Source organism: Mixophyes fleayi, chromosome 1 (genome assembly GCF_038048845.1).
Source record: "Mixophyes fleayi isolate aMixFle1 chromosome 1, aMixFle1.hap1, whole genome shotgun sequence".
In the NCBI taxonomy this organism is placed as follows: Eukaryota; Metazoa; Chordata; class Amphibia; order Anura; family Limnodynastidae; genus Mixophyes; species Mixophyes fleayi.
In genome coordinates this window covers 194846540-194873807 of record NC_134402.1, presented here as the reverse complement: position 1 = coordinate 194873807, position 27268 = coordinate 194846540, and the positions used below count along the sequence as shown (strand labels likewise).

The 27268-nt window shown below is 42.5% G+C and overlaps 1 protein-coding gene across 3 annotated transcripts in view; it reads left to right on the top strand.

The window, feature by feature from the left end:
• Positions 1-27268, top strand: part of JSRP1 (junctional sarcoplasmic reticulum protein 1) — a 171178-nt gene that overhangs the window by 77063 nt on the left and 66847 nt on the right. For all 3 annotated transcript variants that reach the window (XM_075204719.1, XM_075204717.1, XM_075204718.1), the window contains exon 4: positions 7276-7319. In XM_075204719.1, the coding sequence (XP_075060820.1) occupies positions 7276-7319 (44 nt within the window). The remainder of the gene's footprint in view (positions 1-7275; positions 7320-27268) is intronic.

Below are 27268 nucleotides of genomic sequence, written 5' to 3'. Positions count from 1 at the left end.
TTTTTATGATGGCAATTTGCATACCCTCCAGAATGTCATGAAGAGTGGTCTGGTGAATTGCAATTAATTTCAAAGTCCCTCTTTGCCATGGCAATGAACTTTATCCCAAAAACAACATATACACTGCATTTCAGCATTGCCACAAAAGGACCTGCTGACATCAGGTCAGTGATTCTCTCATTAACACAGGTGAGAGTGTTGACGAGGACAAGACTGGAGATCACTATGTCATGCTGATTGAGATAGAATAACAGAATGGAAGCTTTAAAAGGAGGGCGGTGCTTGAAATCAGTGCTCTTCCTCTGTTAACCATGGTTACCTGCAAGGAAACACGTGCAGTCATAATGCTGTGCACAAAAAGGGCTTCACAGGCAAGGCTACTAGTAACATTGCACCATTTATTGGATCATCAAGAACTTCAAGGAGAGCGGTTCAATAGTTGTGAAGAAGGCTTCAGGACACCCAAGAACCTCCAGCAGGTGCCAGTACCATCTCCTAAATTTGATTCAGCTGCAGGATTGGGGCACCACTCGTGAAGAGCTTGCTCAGGAACGGAAGCAGTCAGTTGTGAGTGCATCTGCACACACAGTGAGGAGAAGCCTTTTTTGGAGGATATCCTTGTGTCAAGAAGCACAGCAAAGAAGCCACTTCTCCAGGAAAAACATCAGGGACAGACTGATATTCTGCAAAAGGTACAAGGATTGGACTGCTAAGGACTGGGGTAAAGTCATTTTCTCTGATGAATCCCCTTTTAGATTGTTTGGGGCATCTGGAAAAATGTTTCTCTGGAAAAGGAAAGGTGAGTGCTACCATCAGTCCTGTGTCATGTCAACAGTAAAGCATACTGAGACCATTCATGTGTGGGGTTGCTTCTCAGCCAAGGGAGTGGGCTCATTCACAATTTTGCCTAAGAACACAGCTATGAATAGAGAATGGTACCAAAACATCCTCCAAGAGCAACTTCTCCCAAACATCCAAGAACAGTTTGGTGATGAACAATGCCTTTTCCAGCATGATGGAGCAGCTTGCCATAAGGCAAAAGTGATAATTAAGTGGCTCGGAGATCAAAATATTGAAATTTTGGGTCCATGGCCAGGATACTCCCCAGACCTTAATCCCATTGAGAACAATCCTTTAGAGGCGGGTGGACAAACAAAACCCACAAATTCTGCCAAACTCCAAGCATTGATTAGACAAGAATGGGTGGCCATTATTCAGTATGTGGCCCAGAAGTTGATTGACAGCATGACAAGGCGAACTGTAGGAAAAGGAAGAGTCAACAATGCAAATATTGACTCTTTGCATAAACTTAATGTAATTGTTAATAAAAGCCTTTGACACTTATAAAATACTAGCATTTTACTTCAGTATACCATAGCAACATGTGACAAAAAGGTCTTAAAACACTGAAGCAGCAAACTTCGTGAAACCCAATACTTGTGTCCTTCTCAAATATTTTGGCCATGACTAGACTCACCCCTCTGGTAGGACTCTACTCCTCCCTCTTCTTTCCAGCTCGTCTATAGAGCAGTCCAGTTCTGAGCTGAAAATAAAAGTGACTAGATCGGTGGCCAAATGGGCACTTGTGCTCCTGACCAAAGGACTAGCCCACTCCTGCAGATACTTGTTTTAGCTTATCCTTGCTCTGCCTTCATACTCTATTTTTCTCTAGCTCTGAAACATCTTTTGTTCCAATCTCTCTTTCTCAGCAATGGGGTCTCATTCTCTTAGCTTATCTTGGCACATGACACATGACATTCTCTTATGGAGTTCCGAATATGTCTCACTTACTCTGCTTCCTGAACTAAATTCCTCTTGCACCAATCACTTTGATGTGAGACCTGATTTAAAGTAATTAGTTTCATATTGGTGTTGCATCTGTTACAGGTTTCCAATCCGCATCTTAAGGGTCAGTTATCTGTCATTTTGACACAAAATACCAACATTTCTATTGCTAAATTACACTCTTTAACAGTATGCCCAGGTTAATCAGGCATTACTGTTAAACAATAATATCATCACATTAACAATGAAAATATACATTTACTTTACATAAATGTAATTTAACAGAAGTACTGTCTTTCAATAGTAATTGCCATTAACTATTTTTATGGTGTATATACTAGAATATCATTGTTAAAGAAAGAAATAACAGTTTTTAATTACTTATCTGCCATCCTATGATGTCTCCTCATACAACTTCACGTTTATAACTAGAGATGGTCACTGACCCCCGTGTTTTGGTTTTGGATTCGGTTTTGGATCTGGATTACCGTCGTGTTTTGGTTTTGGTTTTGGTTTTGCAAAACCGCCATTGCGTGTTTTGGTTTTGGTTTTGGTTTTGTTTGGTTTTGTTTTGCTATTTTTTGGGAAAATCCATGTTTTTGGGCCTAAATTAACCCAATTTAGTGCTCCAACTGTTTTAGAGACAAGTAATCTAATTGTTGAGGTAATAAATCATCCAAAAAAACAGTTTAATTCTTCGTTGGTAGGCCTATTCTACACACAAAACAGATTGTCTTCCTCTCCATCTATGCATATTGGCAATGCAGCCATCGTCTTTGAATGTATATTACACCCTACACTTATAGTTAAATATGTAAAGAAATGGAAAAAGCCAGTTTGGTTTCTGTCTCTCAAGGCCCCCCTCCACTTGTATAAAATACCAAAAAATTCAGCCATTATAGACTGTACAATATTAATTGACATGGAGAAAGCCAGTTTGGTTTCTGTCTCTCTAGGCCCCCCTCCACTTGTATAAAATACTAAAAAATTCAGCCATTATAGACTGTACAATATTAATTGACATGGAGAAAGACAGTTTGGTTTCTGTCTCTCTAGGCCCCCCTCCACTTGTATAAAATACCAAAAAATTCAGCCATTATAGGCTGTACAATATTAATTGACATGGAAAAAGCCAGTTTGGTTTCTGTCTCTCTAGGCCCCCCTCCACTTGTATAAAATACCCAAAAATTCAGCCATTATAGACTGTACAATATTATGAAAAATGGACAAAGCCAGTTTAGGGTCACTCTGTCTATGACACCCTACCCGTAAGGATAAATTGCCCTAACAGCAGCCTTTCAAGATGGTATGTGATATGGAAATGCCACAAGTCCCTTTCCTCTTTGGGGGTAGATTGCACCCTACACTTACATAGAAAGTTTTAAAAAGATGTTATCGGCATCATCTTCAGCTTAATCCTCACCCTCATCAGTGTGTACGTCATCATCACAGACTATCAATTCATCGCCGCTTGAATCTGCCATTAGAGAACAGTCAGTGCTTGGATGTCTTGGATGGTGAAGGCCTTCCTCGTGGAAGATGTAGTTCATTTTTATAAACATCATTTTCTCCACATTTTTGGGAAGTAACCTTCTACGGCGATCACTGACTAAGTTCCCTGCTGTGCTGAACACTCGTTCAGAGTACACACTGGAGGGTGGGCAGCTTAGGTATTGCAAAGCAAGTTTGTACATGGGTTTCCAAATGGCCTGCTTTTCTTCCCAGTAAGGAAAGGGACTGTCTGACATTTCCATATCAACTACCTCTTGAAAGTAATCCTCCACCATCCTTTGCATGTTTATACTCATATTGGATGGAGTTATGGGCAAAGTGACACATTTTTTTGAAAAATCCTTCAAACCAGCCCAGATGTTAAATTGTTCTGGTCTGCCCCCTGTGTCTTCCCTGCTTCTTTTTTGGAAATTTAATTTTTTACGAGCAACAGCTTGAGAAAGTGAAGGAGGACACGTCGTCAAGCCGAGGCCCAGTTCAGCGGCCAACTTGCTGAGCAATAGCTCCTTGCAAAAGTTCACATCTCGCTCATTTACAAGTAAAGACTCAATGTAGGTTTTAAACCTTGGATCAAGCACAGTGGCCAAAACGTACTGATCCGAGTTCAAGATCTTAATAACTCGAGGATCATTGTGAAGCGAATTAAGTACTTGATCGACAAGGCCAACATACTTTGCTGAATTGCTTGCTTTCAGCTCCTCCTTCATTTTCTCAAGCTGCTTTTCCAATAGTCTAATTAAAGGAATGACTTGGCTCAAACTAGCAGAGTCTGCACTGACCTCACATGTCACAACTTCAAATGGTTTCAGCACCTTGCACAGCACTGAAAGGATTCCCCACTGTGCAAGAGTGAAATACATCCCCCCTCCTTTCCCAATGTCATGACTTGTGCAATATGCTTGGATGACTTTGCGCTGTTTCTCCATCCTCTGACGCATGTACAGGGTTGAATTCCACCGAGTTACCACCTCTTGCTTAAGTTGGTGGCAGGGCAAGTTAAACTGCTCTTGGAGCTGCTGTAATCTCCTACATGATGTGGCTGAATGCCTGAAATGGCCTGAAATTTTACGGGCCACCGAAAGCATCTCCTGCACCTCACGGTTATTTCGTAGGAAGCTCTGTACCACCAAGTTGATGGTGTGAGCAAAACAGGGAATATGTTGGAAATCACCCAGCTGTAATGCTCGCACTATATTGTTGGCGTTATCTGAAATGACATACCCTGGGGAGAGTCCGAGTGGTATAAGCCATGCATCAATCACATCTCTCAGTTTGCGTAACAAATTGTCAGCCGTATGCCTGTTAGTGAAGCCGGTGATACAAAGAGTGGTCTGCCTGTGACAAATGTTACGTAGTGGTGTACATGCTGCTGCTGTTCCTGCTGGTGAAGGTGAATGACCAACCCAGTGGGCTGTCACAGTCATATAGTCTTTGGTTTGGCCACTTCCACTTGTCCACATATCTGTGGTTAAGTGAACAGTGGGCAGAATGGCATTTTTCAGCGCAATCTCTACATTTTTACACACTTTTTGGTATAGTTGTGGAATAGCTTTACGGGAGAAATGGTGTCGCGATGGAATTCTGTAACGCGGACACAAAACCTCAATTAACTGTGAAAAACCAGCTGCGTTTATTGTGGAGATTGGACGCAGATCTAACACTAACATTGCAGCCATGGCGTCTGTGATTCGCTTGGCGACTGGGTGACTGCTGTCATATTTGCTTCCCCTCGCAAATGATTGTTTCACAGTTAATTGCTGAAATGTAGGACTGCTCATTTTATTTACCTGCCTCTGGGATGACGATTCACCCCCAGCAGCAGCAACAGCAGCAGCAGGACTAACGCTTTCTTCAGAGGAATCAATAATAGTGCCGGAGTCATCCAGCCTTAAGTGGGATGCCGGGCTAACTCCGAGCGCTACTGAGGATATTGATGAGGATGGTGTGGTGGGTGTATTTTGTAGCCGTCGGTATGTCGGTGAGCGGAGGGTCTTAGCTGATGAGGGAGTGCTTGTATAGAACTTTCAGCTTTTCCCAACACTTTGCCATGAACTCTCGTTAAATGGCGTAACATAGACGAGGTTCCAAGATGGTTGAGGTCACTCCCTCGACTGACTGTGGCTTGACATACACTACAAATGGCTATACAATTGTTGTCTGGATTTGGGTAGAAATAATTCCACACATAAGAAGTGGATTTTTTTGTTTTATGCCCAGGCATGACAATGGCCTTTTTCTTGTCACGTGCCAGAACTGCTGCCACTGTTGCAGGACTTACACAAACAACCTCATCCCCATCAACATCCTCATTAGCGCCCTCGTCGCCTACACAAATCTCCCCCTCATCCTCTTCTAATTCCAAAGTGGCATCCTCAATTTGGGTATCACCGGCTACACTCGGGCTATTAAGGCACACATCAGCAGAATGCTCACAATTAGACATCCCACTGTTGGATGGACTCTCCACAGGGATTGTTGTCATTTGTGAATCAGAGCAAATATTCTCCTGTAATGCCTCACTGTTATCTTGCAGCTCGGCTTTGACGCGTAACAGTAGTTGTGCACCAATTGTAGGCTGGGTAACTTTTTGGGATCTGCCACTAATAGCCAAAGGTGAAGGCCTCATTCTTTCTTTGCCACTGCGTGTGTAGAGTGGCATGCTTGCAATTTTTTTTTTTATCGTCACTTAACTTTTGCTCAGTTACACTTCTTTTTCGCTTCAATACAGTAAATTTTTTTTTGGTTTTTGTTTTTTGCACTAATTTGAAAACACTCTGTTGTTTGACATCGCCTTGGCCAGATGACGTACTGGGAACACTAACATCAGGACTGGTGACAGAACCTGGTTGCTCATTCAGATCATATGTGGACTGCTTTGAATCCATTCTGAGCGCAAACCACTGGGGAGTGCTAAAAATTATTTAGTAGATACTGCTGACAGATATGACTTTTGACAGCCAGAAATATTAATGCACAATTAGGGAGGACACCCCAAAAGCACTGAGGAGTGCTAAAAATTATTTAGTAGATACTGCTGACAGATATGACTTTTGACAGCCAGAAATATTTATGCACAATTATGGGGGACACCCCAAAAGCACTGGGGAGTGCCAAATATGAAGAAAAAATAATAAACCTCTATCCTCCTCTCTGCACTAGCGATTTTGGTTAGAGCAATTGCAAGAACAATATTGTATTCTCTGTCCCTGCTCTAATCAGCCTATGACTACACCCTGCTCTCTCCCTCTGTCAAATGGCGATGGATTGCTGTGGAGGCGTGTATTTATAAAGTTGAAGTATCGCGAGAACCGAGCCCCGAGATCCGACGACGTCACAATGACGTTCGGCCTCGATTTGGATTCGGAACGGGCGGGAGAGTACCGAGCTGCTCAGCTCGGTACTCGGATACCCAAAGTTCGGGTGGGTTCGGTTCTCGGAGAACCAGACCCGCCCATCTCTATTTATAACACGTTTTTTTAGTAAATAAACCGTGTTTATACCATACCCCAGTTATTGTTATCAGTTATCAGCTATCAGTTACCAGTTATCAGCTAAAAGTGCAGCCTGTAATGTTTTTATAACTTATTCATACATGCCAATTCTCCCGGAATGTCCGAGATGCTCCCAAATTCCAGGTAGGTCTCCCCGAATCCCGGGAGAGCTGGCATTTCTCCCTCATCAGAGCCAGCATGGAGTTGTGTATGGGCAGAGGGGGCGGGGCTTCGTGAATCGCCCCAGTGACGTAATGCCTGCTTTGGGTAATTCAGTGTAAGGCTGAACAGTGAATTTCTACCTCTTGACTCTTTGAGGTATATTAAATCTGTATATGAATTTTATGAACCCTGAGTTTTCAAAATAAATCAAGCATCTTCTGTCAGCATTACTTTGTACGTTTATGCAGGGTAGCTTTTGCATTCATTAATATATGGTTGTTGTAAAAAATATGCCAATTATTTATGTTTGTTCTTGTTTTAATAGTAACGGAAGAGAAAAGAAGCAAGGAAGATATAGGCACCTTAAAGGTTAGTACAGTTTTTTCAGTTCACTGTGGATATTTATGTTACATATATCAGGTTTTTAAAAAGAATTTTTTTAAAATATCAACTATTTTACTCAATGTATCTATATGTACTCTTTTTTTAAACTGTATCTTACGACCATAGGCATTAGAGCTGAGTATGGATTTACTTTAGGTTTGTTGTCAGATGTGCAAACATTTATAAACTATGAAAGTTCACCAGGGGTGTAGCACTCAGTGGCTGAGCCCCATAGCAAAATTTGAAGAGGAGGGGTTGACAGCTATCTGCTCTGGAGGTCCCCACTTCTGAGCATTCAGGGCCTCTGAATTTCTGAACTTGAAAGCCCAAATGAGCTTTCACCGAATATGTTCTGGCCTCTGTACATGCTCAGAAGAGCAGAATGGGGGGCCTCACAGCGGATCAACCCCCATTGTCACCCCATCCCCCACTGCCAACCCCTTAGCAAACGTCAGGCACTAATCTTTTGTGCTTTAAATTGTATGTCAGTTGTGTTGATTAAATTATCTTTTTTTTTTTTAATAATTATATGGGCATGTATATCCTATGCTTCGAAGTCTGATCATTTCATTATCTCTTATAGTAATTTTAAAAAACATCTTTAGTAACAGCATCAAATGAATACAAACAGGAAAAATATAAGCATCCTATGCAGAGGATAAATGCAACCATAGTGCAATATGTTATAGTACAATGATTACTAATAAATGCTGCAATAATCATAAATAAAAAAAAGAGAGAAAACTTTTCTGGTTTTTATTTTAGTAAGGAGAAAGTAAAGAGGCAACGACCCAAGCGGGAGGGGGTGGTTTACCTCTTGGACAATGAAATAGAGTTCGGGAATTATAAGCTCAGGGTGAACATCCTCATAGGGTAAGATGCAACTAGAAGAGTGGAGGTGGGCTATTGTTACTATTGTTGTTAAGTTTCTAGTCTCCTAAATATACAAGACTTTTTTCCCGAGGGCAACTATAGTTGATTTTACAAGAGCTGGCAATTAGACAGGTGGCCACACTGAAGTTGTATTAAATAAATGTGTTCAGATGTTTTTTCAGGTTGGGAAAAGGCAGAGGGAGTAATGTGTACTTTGGCTGAAATGGGATAACAAGACTACCAGATATAGAGAAAAGAGCCTGGCTCTTGAAAGCATCTCCAACACTGAGGAGAAACACTTCGGATAAATCTTAAATCTTGAATACAAACTTTTTGTGTTCAGGTACCAGCGGTATAGAAGCTTCTATGCATTTTCCTTAACATGCACACTGATAGAGAATTTGGCCACACCTGTCCATATAGCCAGCCTGTCTTCTGCATCTAGAACCTCATTAAATCTTTCTCCCAATTAGTGTCATAATGGTTTTCATTAGACACCAACATTAAATGATACAGAAATGATTCTTGACCCCTGGTTGAGTGATTGCTCAGGCAGTTGTGCTTAAAAAAATAAAAAAAAGTGGTCTAGCAGATATTCTGGTACCAAATGTTTGAAATAAATTTCTTATTGGTAAATACTGCTGAAAAGCAGAAAAAGCTTAAGGGATTCCTGAAGGTTTTCACACATAGGAAATATTCACGCTTTGGTTAAATCATTTAAAAATCTAATATTAGCCGATATCCAATGAAGAAATGCATTGGCTGTGAGTCCTAGAAGAAAGCTCAGGTTGTGCCAGAGTGGTATGAGGAGATGGAGCTAAGATGTAAATTCTGTTACAGCGTGACCATATTGTAAGGGATACATTGATTGCTGGGTGAGTGAGAATGAGCTTCTGGGGGCCAACGAGAAGGTGGTAGCTACATGATAACTGATGTGGATGATGAAGGGGAGTGGAGCAGACCTAATGTCTGCCCAGACTCATGACCCAGGAGGAGAATGCCACGGAATTCATTGTGCCAGCTGTGGAGCAAAAAAAAAATCTTACAATTTCAGACCTCTAAGCCACCAGTCAGCCCTGATCATTGGAGAACAGTTAGTCTACTTATAGTTAATTTTAACCAAGGCTATTCTGCTAATCCACAAAATAAATATTGTATTCCATGCTAGGAGATCTGCTTTAACAGCTGTTATGAGGGGAGTTTAATTAGCTTTAAATAGGAAGTCCAGGAGGTATATGTATGAAGCTGAGAGTTTCCTGCAGGTTTGAAAAGTGGAGATGTTGCTTTAGCAACCAATTAGATTCTAGCTATCATTTTGTAGAATGCGCTATATAAATGATTACTAGAATCTGATTGGTTGCTATAGGCAACATCTCCACTTTTTTCAAACTCACCGGAAAACTCACAACTTGATACATTTACCCGCAGATCTTGGTGACATACAATACTGTGCACACGTTATAGGCAGGTGTAGAAGAATGCTGTAAAGTAATAATTGTTAATAATAAGTGTTACTAGTTTATATGTATGAATTAACAAAATGCAAAGTGAATGAGGAGAAATCTAAATCAAATCAGTGTTTGGTGTGACCACCCTTTTGTCTTCAAAACAGCATCAATTCTTCTAGTTACACTTGCACAAAGTCAGGGATTTTGTAGGATTATAGTCAGGTATATAATTAACCCATCAACAGTTTAAAACTATATTCTTTTTTAATGTCACATTTAATTTCTTTCATCACCTACCTTGGTTCTCATTTTAAATTATTTCACTCAAAAATCACTGTTTTTAAATGTATGAAATAAAGCAATATAATATTTTAATGAAATTAGTGAACTGCAGAGTTCATCCTTCATGAGAGTATTTCTTTCCTTTCTTCTCTTCAGAATTACATTTCTATCTCTTTGGAAGCACCTCCTGTAATAAAAACAAATCTGTTCAATAAGCGAATACTAAGTTACAGGTGGTACTTTATACAAGACTATATAAGTTCTGTTCAAGCAAAAAATAAAGAAAAGTCTAATTCTCAAAAAATAACCAATCATACTAAACAGGTGATAATGATCATCATTTTCATAAGTAGGTTGAAACACAGTCGTTAACTGAAATAGAAACAACTGTGTAGGAGGCTTAAAACTGGATGAGGAACAGCCAAACTCTGGTGAGGTGGGGTTGTGAAAGACAGTTTCATGTCACAGGTCATTCACCATGACAAGACTGAGCACAGTAACAAGACACAAGGTAATTATACTGCATCAGCAAGGTCTCTCCCAGGCAAAGATTTCAAAGAAGACTGGGGTTTCAAAATATGCTGTTCAAGCTCTTTTGAAGAAGTACAAAGCAACAGGCAATGTTGAGGACCGTAGCTCAGTGGTCGGCCAAGGAAACTTAGTGCATCAGATGAAAGACACGTCATGCTTACTTCCTTTCAAAATCAGAAGATGTCCAGCAGTGCAATCGGCTCAGAACTGGGGAAAAAACAATGGGACCCAGGTACACCCATCTACTGTTTAGAGAAGTCTGGCCAGAAGTGGTCATCATAATTTAAGCTATTGTGGCTGAACCAAGAAATGCCCCGTCTTGAATGGAGTTAAAGAGATCTGTGAGTCTTGAAGGGAAAGTCTTGCAACAACTTTTATAATAGAGAACCGGGAAGCTATTGGAGCCAGGGCAGAGGCTTACTTAGATAGTTGACAGTCTCCAGCTCTGTTATTGCGGTGCTAAGAGTTTTAATGACTTCTAGAGGCAATTTAAGGAGATTGCAACTAACAGAATAATCATCAATTTTTTTTATGCAAATCTAGGACGGAAACCCTTGGTTTTGGTAAGTTAAAAAGCTTCCCATAAAAAGACAGAAATTCTTCTATGATTTTCTGAGGGTTATATGTCAGCTGACCCTGCATATTTCTAATATTCCCAATAGCATTTCATGTTTTATATTGCCTGAGTCAACTGACTAGTAGGGAATCTGCTTTATCTCTTTTCATAAAACTTCTGGTTCAGCCACATGAGTGGTTTGGCAGCCTTTTAGAAAGTATTGCATTGAGTTTGGCCCATCAAGGATGATAAGAGCTTAAGAGCGTCTCCTGAGGATATAGTCTGGCACTGAGACCGAGCTCCCTGGACCTGGGATTCCAATTTCTGAAGAAGAACTGACCAGTATTTGGAGCATAGTGTCACTCACCGGACTGTTAGTGCCTCTCGGTTGGGACATGGCTCTCTCTCGCTCCTGCCGGCGCCTCTCCTGAGCCGCAGCCGTCCGCCATCTTGACTAAGATTGCGCATGTGCAGAAACCCTGAACTGTTAATACCTCGCCTCTAGTCTCATTGGTTAATCACCTCTCATTACTTAAGGCACCTGTTGCCCTATTACCTTTGCCTGTTCTTGGTTCTCATTCCTTGAGACTCTGAGGTGTTTCCTGTTTCTGCTCGTGTTATCCGTTACCTGCCTGCTTCTGGACAAGTCTTCTCTCCACATCGGTAGTAGAACTTACCCGCTGCAGACTACTCTCGCTACCTCCGTTACCTGCCTGCTTCTGGACAAGTCTTCTCTCCACATCGGTAGTAGAACTTATCCACTGCAGACTACTCTCGCTACCTCCGTTACCTGCCTGCTTCTGGACAAGTCTCCTCTCCACATCGGTAGTAGAACTTACCCGCTGCAGACTACTCTCGCTACCTCCATTACCTGCCTGCTCTTGGACAAGTCTCCTCTATACATCAGTGGTACAACTTGCCTATTGCAGACCACTCACGTTGCTCCGTTACATGCCTGCACCTGGACAAGTATTCCCTTCACATCAGTGGTGCAACTTGCCTATTGCAGACCACTCACGTTACTCCGTTCCACGCCTGCACCTGGACAAGTCTTCTCTTCACATCAGTGCTACAACTTGCCTATTGCAGACCACTCGCATTACTCCGTTCCATGCCTGCACCTGGACAAGTCTTCCCTTCACATCAGTGGTACAACTTGCCTATTGCAGACCACTCACGTTACTCCGTTCCACGCCTGCACCTGGACAAGTCTTCTCTACATATCAGTGGTAAAACTTGCCTATTGCAGACCACTCACGTTACTTTGTTCCATGCCTGCGTCTGGACAAGTCTTCCCTTCACATCAGTGGTACAACTTGCCAATTGCAGACCACTCACGCTATTCTGTTACACACCTGCGCTGGACAAGTCTTCTCTACATATCCGTGGTGAAACTTGCCAGCTGTAGACCATTCATGCTTCCTTGTGATATAGCTACTACTCTGTATGGTACCTATTAGCTGGACTAAAGTCTACAAGTGCCTCTGTATTGTAGCTGCAAGTCGCTGACTTTTCTACTATATTGTTGATTGGCCTTTGCCTAACGTTATCCAGTTATCAAGTACTGGCCTGCTATATGCTACCTGCGTGCTAAGGCACTTGGACTCTTTTCTCATTTTATCCTGTTTACTAAACTGCTGTACCATCACAGTTCCACGGTGCCAAGACTCAGCATTTATACTATTGACATTCCTTTCCTCTATTCTACTGTATGGTTCCACTGATTCACCCCACTACCCAGAGGGCCGCACTTCTGGTAAGTGTAGCTACACCTGGTGAATTCTGTGTAAAACTCCTAGTGCCCGTGACACATAGCAACGGATTACAGAGAGTTGTAAAGAGCCGAAAGAGCCTACTACAATAAGGAATCTCCATTCTGGCTCCAAATATGTGTGGGACACCTTGAAAAGCACTTTACTCAGAATTGGCATTGCAACCCCTTTAGGTTTAGGATTTGCTGAGGGAATAAAAAGGCTAGGAAAATTTTCTACTTTTGAGCTTACAGTGAGGGGGTAAGACAATGTCATATTGACCCAATTTCAAGACCACCACAGGATTGAATGCATTTTAGGTGAGTAAAGCCTGTTGACATTTATTGAAAGGAGCTTCAAAGGCATTTAGATGAAATAAAGTTGAATAGGCTTACCAAAGATTGACAATTGTTACCAAGAATGTGAGGGTTTTCTGCAGAAGTTTACTTTAACTTTGACTGCTGAAATGGAGCATTGTCTGAGAGAGAAAAAAAAAGACACACCAATACCAAACATAAACTATAAAATCAATAATTAGTTTTGATAAACCTCAAATGGAAGAGTTTACCCCACAGAAGGAAGGTGTTGATATTAGATTGTAGCCAAGAACGGGAAAGACTACTAATTAATCTAATATTTTGGTTTCAAAACATGTATTAGAAACAGATGCATAACAAGGAGTTCTACAGAGTAAATCAAGATTTTATATGCCTTGACCCAAGGAAACGAGAACAGGGAGGGTCGTCAAGAGATCTATGGACTGGAAGCTTAGTACAAACCTAACTATAAATGTACAACTTAAGAACAGAAATAATTAACAGACACAAACCAAAAAACAAATTGGTTAGGTTCACCACTTCTATGACCATTTACTAGTATTGGGAGACATTCTCTTAGTCAGTGAAATGACAATAAACCATTCCAGAGACAAGAGGGATAGGAGTGTATGTAACAAATAAACTCACATTGTTAAGTAAACCAACAATAGTCTCTTTATTTTAAACGATGCGGCCTGCTAAACTCAAACAACCATCTGCTATTTCTTCAGTTTACAATTTTTTACAGTTCACATTATGAGAAATAATGTCAACGGTTTTGCCACTCAGGAGGAGGAAAGTTTCTAATATCATGATTAAGGCCCTCTGATTGGAGGAAAGATTTTTCAGTGTTTCCTATTCCCAGTAACTCTAGAACTAGGGCTCCAAGATTTTTGCAAAAAGGGTTTGTATTCTGTGAAACATGTAACTTAAAAGAAAAACACCATCTGGTCATGTAACCATATTGTCTCCGGAACCTGGTAACACCCAGAAAAGAATTTTTGTTTTTGGATGATAACTGGTTCTATGTCACTAAATAAATGGATTTCCATATTTTTGTGATTGAAATTATGCATCCTGAGAATTATGTTCCATGCTCTAAAACACCAAAATGTGAAAAAGTCCAAGGTGAATTACCTGTTACAACTCACTAAGTTTTCGATGCTTGTCACCTACCAGCAGTTGGTGCTACTGAGCAAGGAGGCACGGAGTCTAACACACTCCTGGTTTTCACTAAGGACCCCTCAAGGGACTCAGCTGCAAGGGGCGTACAGGTCGTGGCACTCGTTGTTCATCACCGGTGAGATGGGCGGTGAAGAGAATAGTGAAACAGGCCTGGTCGGTAACAGATATCAATTACAGCCAAATCACAATCCAAAGGATGGTCTGGAAAGCCGGGTTGGTAACGGATATCAATCAGAGCCAAATCAGGAGCCAGGAGAGAAGTCAGGGATGAACAGTAATCACGAGCAGGATGCAAGCTGGGTGCTGGAGCACGATGTTGTCCAGTACTCTGGCAGCCACTTTCTGCCAGTGTCAGCTTTTTATGAGGGCTGAATATGGTAATCAGTGACGTCACTGCCACCGACGTACCAGGTTGAAAGGAACATCCAATGGGTGGAGTTTTGGGAGAAGTTCTGGTAAGCACTACAATGCTGGTAGAATTCAAAATGCTTCTGGGAGAGGAAGAAGATTGCAGATCAGTACTGTATTATTAAATGAGCAGGAAAGGGCTCCAGCTCTAGCGTTTTTAGCCCCAGCCCGAAAGGTAAGTATGAGATTGAAGCGAGCAAAAATTAAGGACCATCAGGCCTGATGGGGATTGGAGGTATGTGAGATTTGTATGATTTGTGAATACAGTGATGGCGTGTTCGACACCTTCCAGGAGATGCCTCCATTCCTTTAAGGTGCTCTTATCCCCGATGGCATAGATACACTCACTAGGAGAAAATCTTTTAGAGTAGAAAACAAACGGATGGAATGTCCCTGAGGAATTCTGGAGCAGGATGTGGCCCAATACTCTGGTGGCCACTTGCTGCCAGAGTCAACTTTTTATAAGGGCTGAATAGGGTGATCAGTACGTCACTGTCACCGTCATACCGGGTAGAAGCGCGTCCTGTTGCCTAGCAATGGCGTGCATGTGCACAGATACCAGATGCAATTAGACACGGTGAACTGAAGAGGGCAAAGAAAGTGACCGTTCCTTCAAAGAGGCAGCCCTATGCCTCCAGTGCCCAGGACAGGGCACTGGAGGCCGGGGATTCCTTAATCAGGTCTCTATTCACTTTGAACTATTCCCTTTGTGTTTTGTTTTTCTGGAGGATTAGGGTTGCGTACACCATTTCACTGCTATCTGTCTGGGTCCTGGTATGGGCTTCTCCCATCTGGGAGCAAGATGGCCCTCTCTTCCAGGACTCTGCAGCATTCATCAGTGCCTTTCAAAGGATATTTGATGAACTGGAAAGCGTCGCATCAGCTGCATCTTCTGGCTCCACCAAGGATCCTCCACAGTGGTGAGAGTACGTTGTCCAATTCTGGAATATGTCCTCTTGGTTAATATAGAATGATGAAGCTCTCCTAGCCAACTTCTGGAAAGGACGCCCTATCATCTAGTGACTCCCCCGTCACTAGAACACATGATTGCCGCTTGCTTCTAATGTGACATTCAGCTGACTTAAAGAACAGCCAAGAGAGAAGGGTCCCAGGACCTGTCACCCAAACAGGCACCACGGTACCAACCAAATCAATACCAATGTGAGGAACTCATGCAGCTGGGCTGAGAATGGCTTACCCCACAAGAGTAAGAGCAGCACTTTAAGAACAACAGAAAAACAATATACTGGGCGCAATACACCTTAATAATAATAAGTTGTGTTTGTCTGTGCCACCCCGGATCACTTGCTGGAGAAGATATCAGGAAAAACAATGTCATTGAGGACCAGGGAAATGGAAATAGGCAGTTATTCAGTAAAAACCTTCCCTGATCCCAAACTCTCAGTACCTCTAGGGTCAAAACCAGGGTACAGGCATTTTATTGATTCTGGGGAGGACAGCAACTTAATTTTAGCCAACTTTGCCAAAGATAGGGAGCTTGAACATCTCAAACTACCTCACCCATTCTTTCTGATCTCCGTGGATGGTGGTAAGATCCCACACATCTCCGTCACACTGTACAAATGCTACCCACATGCAAATATAGGTCCTTCACTCCAAACTCATCTCCTTTCTGGTCCTACTACAAGCCATCCACCTTATCATCTTAGGACGAACATGGCTATGTCTGCACTCAGCCTGCTACTCTGGACCTCTTCGAATATCAAGGCTTGGGGTGATCAAATACACACTACATTGTTTCACCAAAGTATTTAAAGGAAGCCCTGTGACACTATGCCATTCGGAGACCACCACAACTCTACCCACCCACTACTCTGAATTCTGCTGCTGGGTTCTTATTTGTAGCCAAAAATTATGAGTCGTTCCGCCCCTGCATTGACAAGAGTGGTCTCCACTCCATAACCATTAATAATGGGACTGAACTAATCTGAACTAATCAACTGTCACACGCCGGTCCCATAGCTAGTTACTGGCGTTGTGACTTGCCCTTTAAGACCTATGTTGGTGCTTGCTTTCGCTTCAGAGTCTCTACCTGTCCATAGGTGTTTCTCGTTATATTGATTGGGACCTTCTTCTGAGCCTATTGGTCCTAGAGGACTATTTCAAGTTCCCGTAATCATGGACTCCTTGTCTGATCTTCATGTTACTCACACTGCCGTGGGTTCTGGTTGTATATCGGACCTTTTGCCTATCGGCTGGATACGATCGGTGGCCGAAGTACCTGTCCTCATTGCTCTCCACCGGCTCCGCTGTATGCCAGTTCGTGGTTCATCTACAAGCTGAAGTTACGTGGTGTCATTCATCTGCACACAGAACTATTCGTGAGTTGTCTGCTACACCTGCGCTCATGTTGATTGGCTCCAGTACTATTCTATTCGGCTGTCTATGTTGCGGTATGCTATGTTGAACTACAATCAAGTTCTCTTGTCATCTGTGGTTCTATGTCTGGCACGGCTATTCTTATTCTGCTGATTATTATTGCTGGACTGTTAATATGAATATACTGCTAAGCCGGGAGCCTCTACTTCAATACAAGTTGTGTGCATTACCAGCTGTCGTCTAATTGTGATGAACTCTTGCTTACCTGTTAACCGGATCTCCTGTGACCTGTAGTTCTACGCTCAGTTTGGATTTCATTATCACGCTGACTTCTAGGCAACACCTTCCTGTTTACCCAAGTTCCTGGATAGCATATAACGTTCTTTGTGCCGCTATATGAACTATTGTGATACCTATAACCACCTGCTAAAGTGAATCATATTATATGTTTGGATCAGCCAAGTCTACATACTATTCTCATTGGACTTTTAGCTGTGTCAGTGGTTCACCTTCATCTGCTGTGTGTTTCATGTGGGATCCAAGTGTTCTATTTCCATCTAGTGTTGAACTGTTATATTGTCTATTTCGCATGCTATTGCCATTGGTTACCAACTGAAGTGCATCTGTGATTACGATTGTATTTTATTATAACTGCTGTTGTATCTTCTATCAATATATATCAAATTGCAACACACTACCATCGTTTGTGTTATTGTTATTTGTGATGCTCTCAAGTTAAGAACTTCAATTCCACTGTATCCTGTCTCCAACACCCTCTACTATCACCATCTAAGTAGAGGCTGGGGATCCATAATTATCCTTAGCCGTGGCATCATCCACCTGAAAGGAGCCACTGCCTTTACCAAGCTGGACCTTAGGGGAGGAATACAACTTGATTCTATCTCTGACAAGGAGATTATGAGCAGAAGAGACGGCCATTTCAAATACTCGGTGATGCCCTTCGTCCTCTGCATTGCCCCTGCCTCACAACCCTCCAGCAATAAGTGAAGGAGGTGTTCAAACGACTAAAAGCCAACCAACTATACGTCAAATTGGATAAATGTCAGTTTGAGCAGACCTCCCTACCTTTCCTCTGGTACACAATTTCAGGCATGCGGCTGGAAATTGATCCGGTAAAACTCCAGTCCATCAAAGATTGATACTTGCCCATTGGCATTGCACTAAATAATTCCTGGGATTTTTAAACTACTACCGACAGTTCATAAGAAATTACTCCACAGTGGTAGTCCTGATAACGGCCCTTACCAGGAAAGTTACCAATCATAAACAATGACCTCCAGAAGATGTGCAGGCCTTCAATACCCTAAAAGAGGCCTTCATGTTAGCTACCATCATCTAACAGCCTGATACCTCTCAATCCTTTTTACTGGAGATGGATGCCTCTGCCATTTGCACAGGGGCAGTACTATACCTACAGGATACCATTGGGAACGTTTACCCCTGTGGATACCATTACCACAGATGCTGCCCGCAGAGAGGGACTACAGCATCTGGAACAAGAAACTCCTAGCCATCAAGTAAGCACTCAAAGAGAGGAGATATATCTGCTGGAGGTGTCCCTACACCCAGTGAGATTATTCCTTGATCACAAGAACCTACATATGTGCTGTCGACCAGCAGACTAAACCCAAGACAAGCAAGCTGGTCACTGTTCTTTTCCAGGTTCCAACTCACCATTACCCTTAGGCTGGTCTCTCAGAACACCAAAGCAGATGCTCTATCGCACTTGTTCGACAACATGGATAAAGAGGAGGAGGTAAACCACAAACCCCCCTCCTTGACCCGAGTTTTTAGCAGCCACGTATACCATACCTACAGAAGTTCCCCCTGGCAGATCATTTGTGCCAGCTGGGTTGAGACCCAGAATACTCCGCTGGACACACCCATCACAAATTTTGGTACACCCTGGGACCTGGGAAATGGCCCACTTCCTCTCCAGATCTTACTGGCAGTCACTAAACTAACAATATCTAAAGGATGTGACACCTTCTGGGTTGTAGTGGTCTGGTTCACTAAGGCAGCTTTCACACTAAGTTCAATTTGTTCCCCTCAAGGGCAGCAGTGGAATTGTCAAAAATCTTAATTTGTGACATATATTTGGACTCCAAGTCTGCCCCAGGGTCATTACATCAGACATTGGCACCCAGTTCACATCCCAGTTCTGGAGGGTTTTCTGCTGATAGACGGGGATAGAGCTGAACTTTTCCTCTGCATATCACCCTCAGTCTAATGGTCAGACTGAGAGGGTGAACCAGGACCTCAAAATCTTCTTGCGCATGTACACCTCAAGCAACCGGACGAACTTGGTGGACTTCCTCCCATGGAGTTTGCCCACAACCTGCACTACCACTCAAGTACAGGCTCCTCACCTTTTTTGCACTACATTGGTATCACCCCCGACTTCCTGAGCCTCCAGTCAGTGTGATTTTGGAAGTACCTGTCACGGATCTGCGTCACAATTCTGCAGTAGGAATGGTAAGGGACGGGAACAAGCCTGAACTCCCAGTAAGGCACGGAGTCTAACAAGGAGAAGGTATTCACCAGGGACCAGCTGCAAGGCGGTTTTGACTTAGCTGCACCTTCTTGCAGGTCGCGGCCCTTACTGGAAGCGACCAGTCGAAATAATAGGGAGACAAGCCACAAGAGTAAGCAGGTTACTCACGAATAGCGATGATATGTTGCAGGGTATAGCCAGCAGGTTATGCAGGAACAGAGAAGAAGCACTGTAGAGTGTCAGCTCTGCGGAGGCTGATTACCACTAGGATGGCGGCAGGAATACAATTCAGTAGTCAACAAAATCACAGGAATTGAGGAGAAGCGATCCAGCGAGTAGATTGTCAGCTCTGTGGACGAGGGATATAACAGGAGCCAGGAACCCATGGAAGGTAACATGAAGATCAGGCACTGAGGACAGGGAGGGGGTGCCTTTTAAACTTTGGAGCCAAAAGTCCTAACCAATAGGGAGAGGGACAGAGGACTTGACAGTTCGCAGACCCGGGTTGATGGCGGCGCCCAGCCCGAACGGAGCAGAGACAAAGTCATCCAGGAACATTCGCCTCTGGGTACCCTCTGTGAAATTTGCCCCAAGATTCATCGGACCGTTCCAAGTCACTCAAGTCATCAATCCTGTCTCATTTAGGGTAAAACTACCAGACTCCCTGTGAATTCCCAATGTGTATTACATCTCACTGCTAAAACCATTCATCATCAATAGGTACTCTTCCTAGGACATGCCACATTAACCAGTTCAGTATCAACACAGGAGGAGTACGAAATTAAGCAGGTTTTAGATGTCTGCAGATACAGAGGTACCCTTCAATATCTGGTAGATTGGAAGGAATTTGGCATGGAGGAATGTACCTGGGTGGGGGCATCAGATATGCACGATCCACAGGCAATCAACAGTTCCCTGGGGAAATTCCCCCATAAAAATATTTGTGGGTATCCAGTGGCCATCCTTTTGAGGGGGTTACTATCATTACCAGCAGTCTTAGTTATCACTGGCCTTCCCAATTATAATCCTTAACAGAACCCAGCTGGGCTCAACATCAGTCTAGAGATGGCATAACACCTCTCTCAGGTGTTACCACTAACCTCCAGTACTGATGACACATGCGGGGGAATAACCAATCAACCAGCTACTATAAGAATCTGCTCAGTGCACTGCTCAAGTGCCTGATTAATTGTGTCCAGCATCAATACTCCCGCTCGAGGACCATGGGCCTGATTCATTAGTGATCGAATCTTATCTTTCCTCATCATAAGTAGTGATGAGTACTTTAAGCAGAAACAGGGATGTTAAGAAATTCGCAATTTAATAAGGAGCGGAAAGTCGAAAAAACAAACCCATCTTCAGTCCTTTACGCAACGGAATATAAGATGCAACGGATCTTAAGCGATTAGCTCATCTTAGAAAGCCGTATATTAACTTCCGCTTCTTTAAGAGAAGAAAGTTGCTACATCACGCCAAATGTGGGAGGTGCGACGAGTTTGTTTACAAATGTTAAAACACAATCCTGTGTGTATTTATGCAGTACAGTTGTAACCACATTATTCGTTTACTTGCATGTTTTGTAAACCTGGAGCAAATGACTTTGAAGTGTTTTTAATGAGCTAAATCCATACACCCATAGCCGGATTAAGAGGGGGCACGTGCCCCGGGCCCCCCCTCTCTCCAAGGGGCCGCCGCCGCGCGCATCACCTCTACTGGGCGGGGGGCCCTCGGAGAGAGGGGAGGTTGCGCTCAGGTTCGGGGCTCCCTGCGTTGGTGGGGGGAGCAGGATAATGAAAAAAAAATATAGATGCTACTCACCTCATCGCAGCGCCGGCGTCCCTCCTCTCTGCACTGTTAACACTGAATGACAGGCGTGACATCATCAAGTCACGCCTGTCATTCAGTGAGGAGCAGCGCGGAGAGGACCAGGAAAGAAACAGGAAGACAGAAGAGAAGAGAAGAAAGAAGCTCCAAGAAAGGTAAGTAAAAAAAAAAGGGAATAACGAAGAAAGGGACACAATGTAGGAAAAAAAGGAGAAGAAAGGCACAGTATAGAGGAAAAAGGGGGAGAAGAAATGGACACTATGGAGGAAAAAGGGGGAGAAGAAAGGGACACTATGGAGGAAAAAGGGGTAGAAGAAAAGGACACTATGGAGGAAAAAGGGGGAGAAGAAAGGGACACTATGGAGGAAAAAGGGGGAGAAGAAAGGGACACTATGGAGGAAAAAGGGGGAGAAGAAAGGGACACTATGGAGGAAAAAGGGGGAGAAGAGAGGCACAGTAAGGAAAAAGGGGAAAAAGAGAGGCACAGTAAGGAAAAAAGGGGGAGAGGAGAGGCACAGTAAGAAAAAAGGGGGAGAAGAGAAGCACAGTAAGGTAAAAAGGGGGAGAAGAGAGGCACAGTAAGGAAAAAGGGGGAGAAGAGAGGCACAATAGTGGGGACAATTAATTTAAGATGGGGTGGTTTGGGCACTACTGAATGTGAGGGTGAGTTTGGGGAGAATGAGGTCCCTTTATTAAATGTGCCTATGAATTATTTAATGGCAGTGACGGTTGCGAGAAATAGGTATATTTCTGAAATGTAAATACTATTAATTTATTGCTGGGGCTGTTTGTAGGGAGGGAAATAGGTTTATTTATTAAATGTGAATACTATTATTTTAATGTTGGGGCTGGAGGAAGGCCTAATTATTAATCATGGGTGGTACTGATTTAACGCCGGGGGTGGTTGTAATTTTCTAAATGTACCCATTTTTTTTTTCAAGTAGGGCCCCTAACATTCCAGGATCCAGACAAGCTGCAACTAAAGAAACCTGCAGCACAGGTGGTGAAAGTGAGAAGAACAGGTAGGTGAGAGCAGCAAAGTCTGTGAGATGTTGTGATTCTAGTGGGACAATCCCAATTTTTGGTGACCGTTCAATGGTGTACACAACAATGCAGTTTTTTTTGTCTGTAGGAGGGTGGCCTGGCCATGCCCAATGATGCATTATCAATGGTATTTTAATTTGCGGTATCATTGCTAGTTTTAATGTGCATTATAAATTTTATTTTTAAAGTTCGGTATCATTGCTAGTTTTAGCGTGCGGTATCATTGCTAGTTTTAGTGTACGTTATCAATGGTATTTTTAATGTATGATATCATTGCTAGTTTTAATGTGTGGTGTCAATACCCATTTTAATGTGGTGTTTTGATGATTGTTTTAATGTACAGTATTTTAGTTTGTGGAAGCAATGATTTTTCTTATGCAGACAACCTAAGCGAGCCCTCTGGGAGAGCTGTAAGTGTCATACTGTGGGCTGTAGGTGATGTAATGCAGGATGTGTCACTATGCCCTTAATTTTAGATCTTAGGGCCCCCCCTGTCTTAAGTGCCCCGGGCCCCCCGAAGCCTTAATCCAGCTCTGCATACACCTTCTTATTCTGCTGCATGAAAGAAAGATTGTGTAATGGGTTTGTTTGTGTTTGAGTTGAACTGAGCGCATGTAGATGCAAATGCATGTAATTTGCTAGCATAAATAAATATGCATATTAATTTTAAAAAATAATATTGCTTTAAAATGCTATCTCTACCTTTACAAAATGCATAGCGTACTCTTCCATAATCAATACATAGTAGAGTACATACAACATCCACACAGAGAAAGGGCGTGAGTCAGGAATCAAACTGAAAAAAGAGTGAGAAGCTCAACAATACAGCATGCATGCTACTGGTGTAAGCGCTAGATAATAGTGCTTATTTATTATCCAAAAATATATGCCAATTATGATGTAGTAGTTAGCACTTCTGTCTCACAAAACTGCCGTCATGAGCTTGAATACTAAGCATGGCCGTAGCATCTGTGTGCAGCTTGTGGCCTTTATTCGTTAATAAAAGAAACCCAACAGGAACGTTGGCCAAACCAGCCCATGTTTTGTTTTTTCAAGGGCTAGTATTAGGATAGTATTTAGCTAATAAGTAAAGTAATGGTTTGTTATCATGTAACACACAAATACTTGTTTGCTTGTTTTTGACTTTGTCGTTCAAATGTGATCTACTACACGCTCTACCACAATGACAAATCTGCCCTCATATTTTACATGTATCTCCCCCTCAAATGCAACTTTCTTAGGGCAAGTTGCATTTTTTCTTTCTGACAATGTTCTAACTTTCCAAAAGGATGATGCCCCACAGGCAGGGGCGGGCTGGGCCGGGGGGCAGTGGGGCATCGCCCCCCCGGGCCGCTCAGAGTCACGGCTGCTAGGGCCGCCCGCTCCCCGGAAGTAATATCAATGTGATGCGGCCGTGTCATGTGCGGCGTGTGCCCCCCGGGCTGACGTCCGTCAGCCCGTGCCTGCCCACAGGTCACATGCACATTATTATGTGCATGCTGACATTTATTACTATGAATGGCCTAAGAGGGATGTTTGTTGATTTGGAGGTGACAGGCTCCTTGGAGTTAAATGCAACATTGTCTTGAAACCTTGTTTGTTCTGAATCTACAGCTTATATGTTATTTTATGTACTCCGCTTTACCAAAAAACAACGCAGACCACAGTTGAGCAGCATGGTGGTTTAATCGCTAGCACTTCTGCCTTACAGCACTGAGGTCATGAGTTCAATTTCCAACCATGGCCTTATCTGTATGGAGTTTGTATGTTCTCCTCCCATGTTTGTATGGATTTACTCTGACATTCTAAGTTGATGTATAATATGCTTTTTATCAATTTTAAATCTGACCACAGATTTAACATTTGCCTCCCACTCCAATGCCACATGATTTTGGGAAGTTGTTAATTTTGTATGGCATTTGGAATATACCCTCCTTAATGATTCTGGCCCCGAGGGCACATTATGTATATGCTATTACTACGGGTGGGCTACCTCTTGGAGGGGGGGATTGTTGTTTGACGGCACAGGGTCCTTTTTGTGAAATGCAACTAGCAACTGCAAACCTTTTTTTCCTCTTCTACTACGTGTATGTTATTTACCCATCTTGTATAGAAAAATACTGCAGCCACAGCCACACTGGGTCAGCATGGTGGGTTAGTATCTAGCACCTCTGCCTCCCAGTACTGGTATCATGAGTTTGATTCCTGATCTGTATGGAGTGAGTGTTCTTCCCATGTTAGTGTGGATTTCCTTGCAAAATCCAAAGATATACAAGTATCTTTATTTGCTGCTGACAGATTGACCTGCGTCTGTCTGTGTTCCAGCTTTTACATTATAAGCTCTTTTGGGACAGATTGCCTTCTCTGTACACTGAGGCAGAATTAGTGGTGCTATATAAATGTTGCAATTATGATATAGTAGTAACAAAACAATCTTGCTTAAATGTTATTATTGTTTAATTTAAATCTACATTCTTTATTGTCCTTATACCCACATGCTGTGCAATTGTAATATATTAATAAAGACCACACACCAATGATTGTGTTTGATTATATTATATTATTTAACAAAATTAGAAAAACAAAAACATATGTACATTAATAAAACAAAAAAAATTAAACATAAACGTCTGCCAATAATTTGGTTTGTTTTATTTTTTTTGGTATTTGACTATTTTTTAGAATATCTCTGGATGTTTCCAGAGATTTTGGCCACCAATAGTGGGTTTCTTGGCCTTATTGAGGCGTATTCGGGAGCTATAAAAGAAAATTAAAAAATAAATAAATTCATGGCCACCTAATTTTGAAAACAGACAGGAGTTAGCAGAGATGTGTACTGTTACATAACTTTAAACTGATAGCAATGTCTAATGGGATGCAAAATACAGTTGGAGCAAGAGGCCTAAGACTTTTGTGTTGCAGATTTATATATACAGTCAAGTCCATAAATATTGGGACATCTACACAATTCTCATATTTTGGGCTCTACCACAATGGATTTGAAATGAAACTAACAAGATGTGTGTTAACTGCAGACTTTCAGCTTTAATTTGAGGGTATTTACATCCAAATCAGGTGAACAGTGTAGGAAGTACAACGGTTTCTATATATGCCTCCCACTTTTTAAGGGACCAAAGGTAATGTGACAAATTAAACAATCCTACATCAAACTTTCACTTTTTAATACTTTGTTGCAAATCCTTTGCAGTCAATTACAGCCTGAAGTCTTGAACGCATAGACATCACCAGACGCTATGTTTCATCCCTGGTGATGCTCTGCCAGGCCTCTACTGCAAATGTCTTCAGTTCCTGTTTGTTCTTGGGGCATTTTCCCTTCAGTTTTGTCTTCATAAAGTGAAATGCATGCTCAACCGGATTCAGGTCAGGTGATTGACTTGGCCATTGCATAACATTCCACTTGTTAGCCTTAAAAAACTCTTTGGTTGCTTTTGCAGTATGCTTTGGGTCATTGTCCATCTGCACTGTGACGCGCCGTCCAATGAGTTCTGAAGCATTTGACTGAATATAAGCAGATAATATTGCCCGAAACACTTCAGAATTCATCCTGCTGCTTTTGTCAGCAGTCACATCATCAATAAATACAAGGGAACCAGTTCCATTGGCAGCCATACATGCCCACGCCATGACACTACCACCACTATGCTTCACTGATGAGGTGGTATGTTTTGGATCATGAGCAGTTCCTTTCCTTCTCCATACTCTTCTCTTTCCATCACTCTGGTACAAGTTGATCTTTGTCTCATCTGTCCATAGGATGTTGTTCTAGAACTGTAATGGATTTTATAGATGTTGTTTGCCAAACTCTATTCTGGTCTTCCTGGTTTTGTGGCTCACAAATGGTTTACATCTTGTGGTGAACCCTCTATATTCACTCTTGTGAAGTCTTCTCTTGATTGTTGACTTTGACACATATACACCTACCTCCTGGAGAGTGTTCTTGATTTGGCCAACTGTTATGAAGGGGTTTTTCTTCACCAGGGAAAAATTTCTTCTGTCATCCACCACAGTTGTTTTCCGTGGTCTTCCAGGTCTTTTGGTGTTGCTGACCTCTTGCAGAGGATTAGCCGGTTATTTAAGGAGAGCAGAACCAATAGGCTGCAGATGATAATGAGGAAGCCAGGTGAATGAGCTAGTAGAAACAGGCTGGCCAGGTGAGGCATAATATAGAAATGACAGCATGAATTGAGGGCAGATTCTGACAGAGAACAGACCTAACTGACCCTTTATAATCTATCTAGCTAATCTATCAAAGAACTAAACTAACTACCCAGTGGCTAACTTACGTAACTACCTACCTATCCCTAACTAAATATCTATCTAGCTATCTATCTAGTTACTCTGACAGAGAGCCCGGCGAGTCATAACACTAACAATGTCTGATGCTTTGCCCAGCTCGTCCCCTGGTCCAGTGGAAAGAACCAGGCGCCGCCTTAATTTTACGGAGCCGGAGTTACCGGTGCTTGTGGAGCTAGTGGTCGAAAAGTTCCATACAAGCACCAGATGACTTGCCGCATTTGAGAAATCCCGCCTATGGGAAGAGGTCACCAATCAAGTGAACGCCATGGCTCTGTGTCGCCGTATTCCCCATGAAGTCGAGAAACGGTATTATGAACTTGCTTGGTATAACTCACAATTTCATTTTGATGCCTCGAAACATAGTACAAGTCTGACGACTGTGACCTTGACACATATTGTGCCTGTGTAAGTCATTTGTCTGTCGAGCCCTTTTTTTTAACTAGCAAATGCCCATGGTTGTTTCAAAGTGTACTTATACAAATTTGCAGGTCACTTTCGGTCCATTATCCACCCAGGAAAAGCCACACACATTTAACAGTGTAG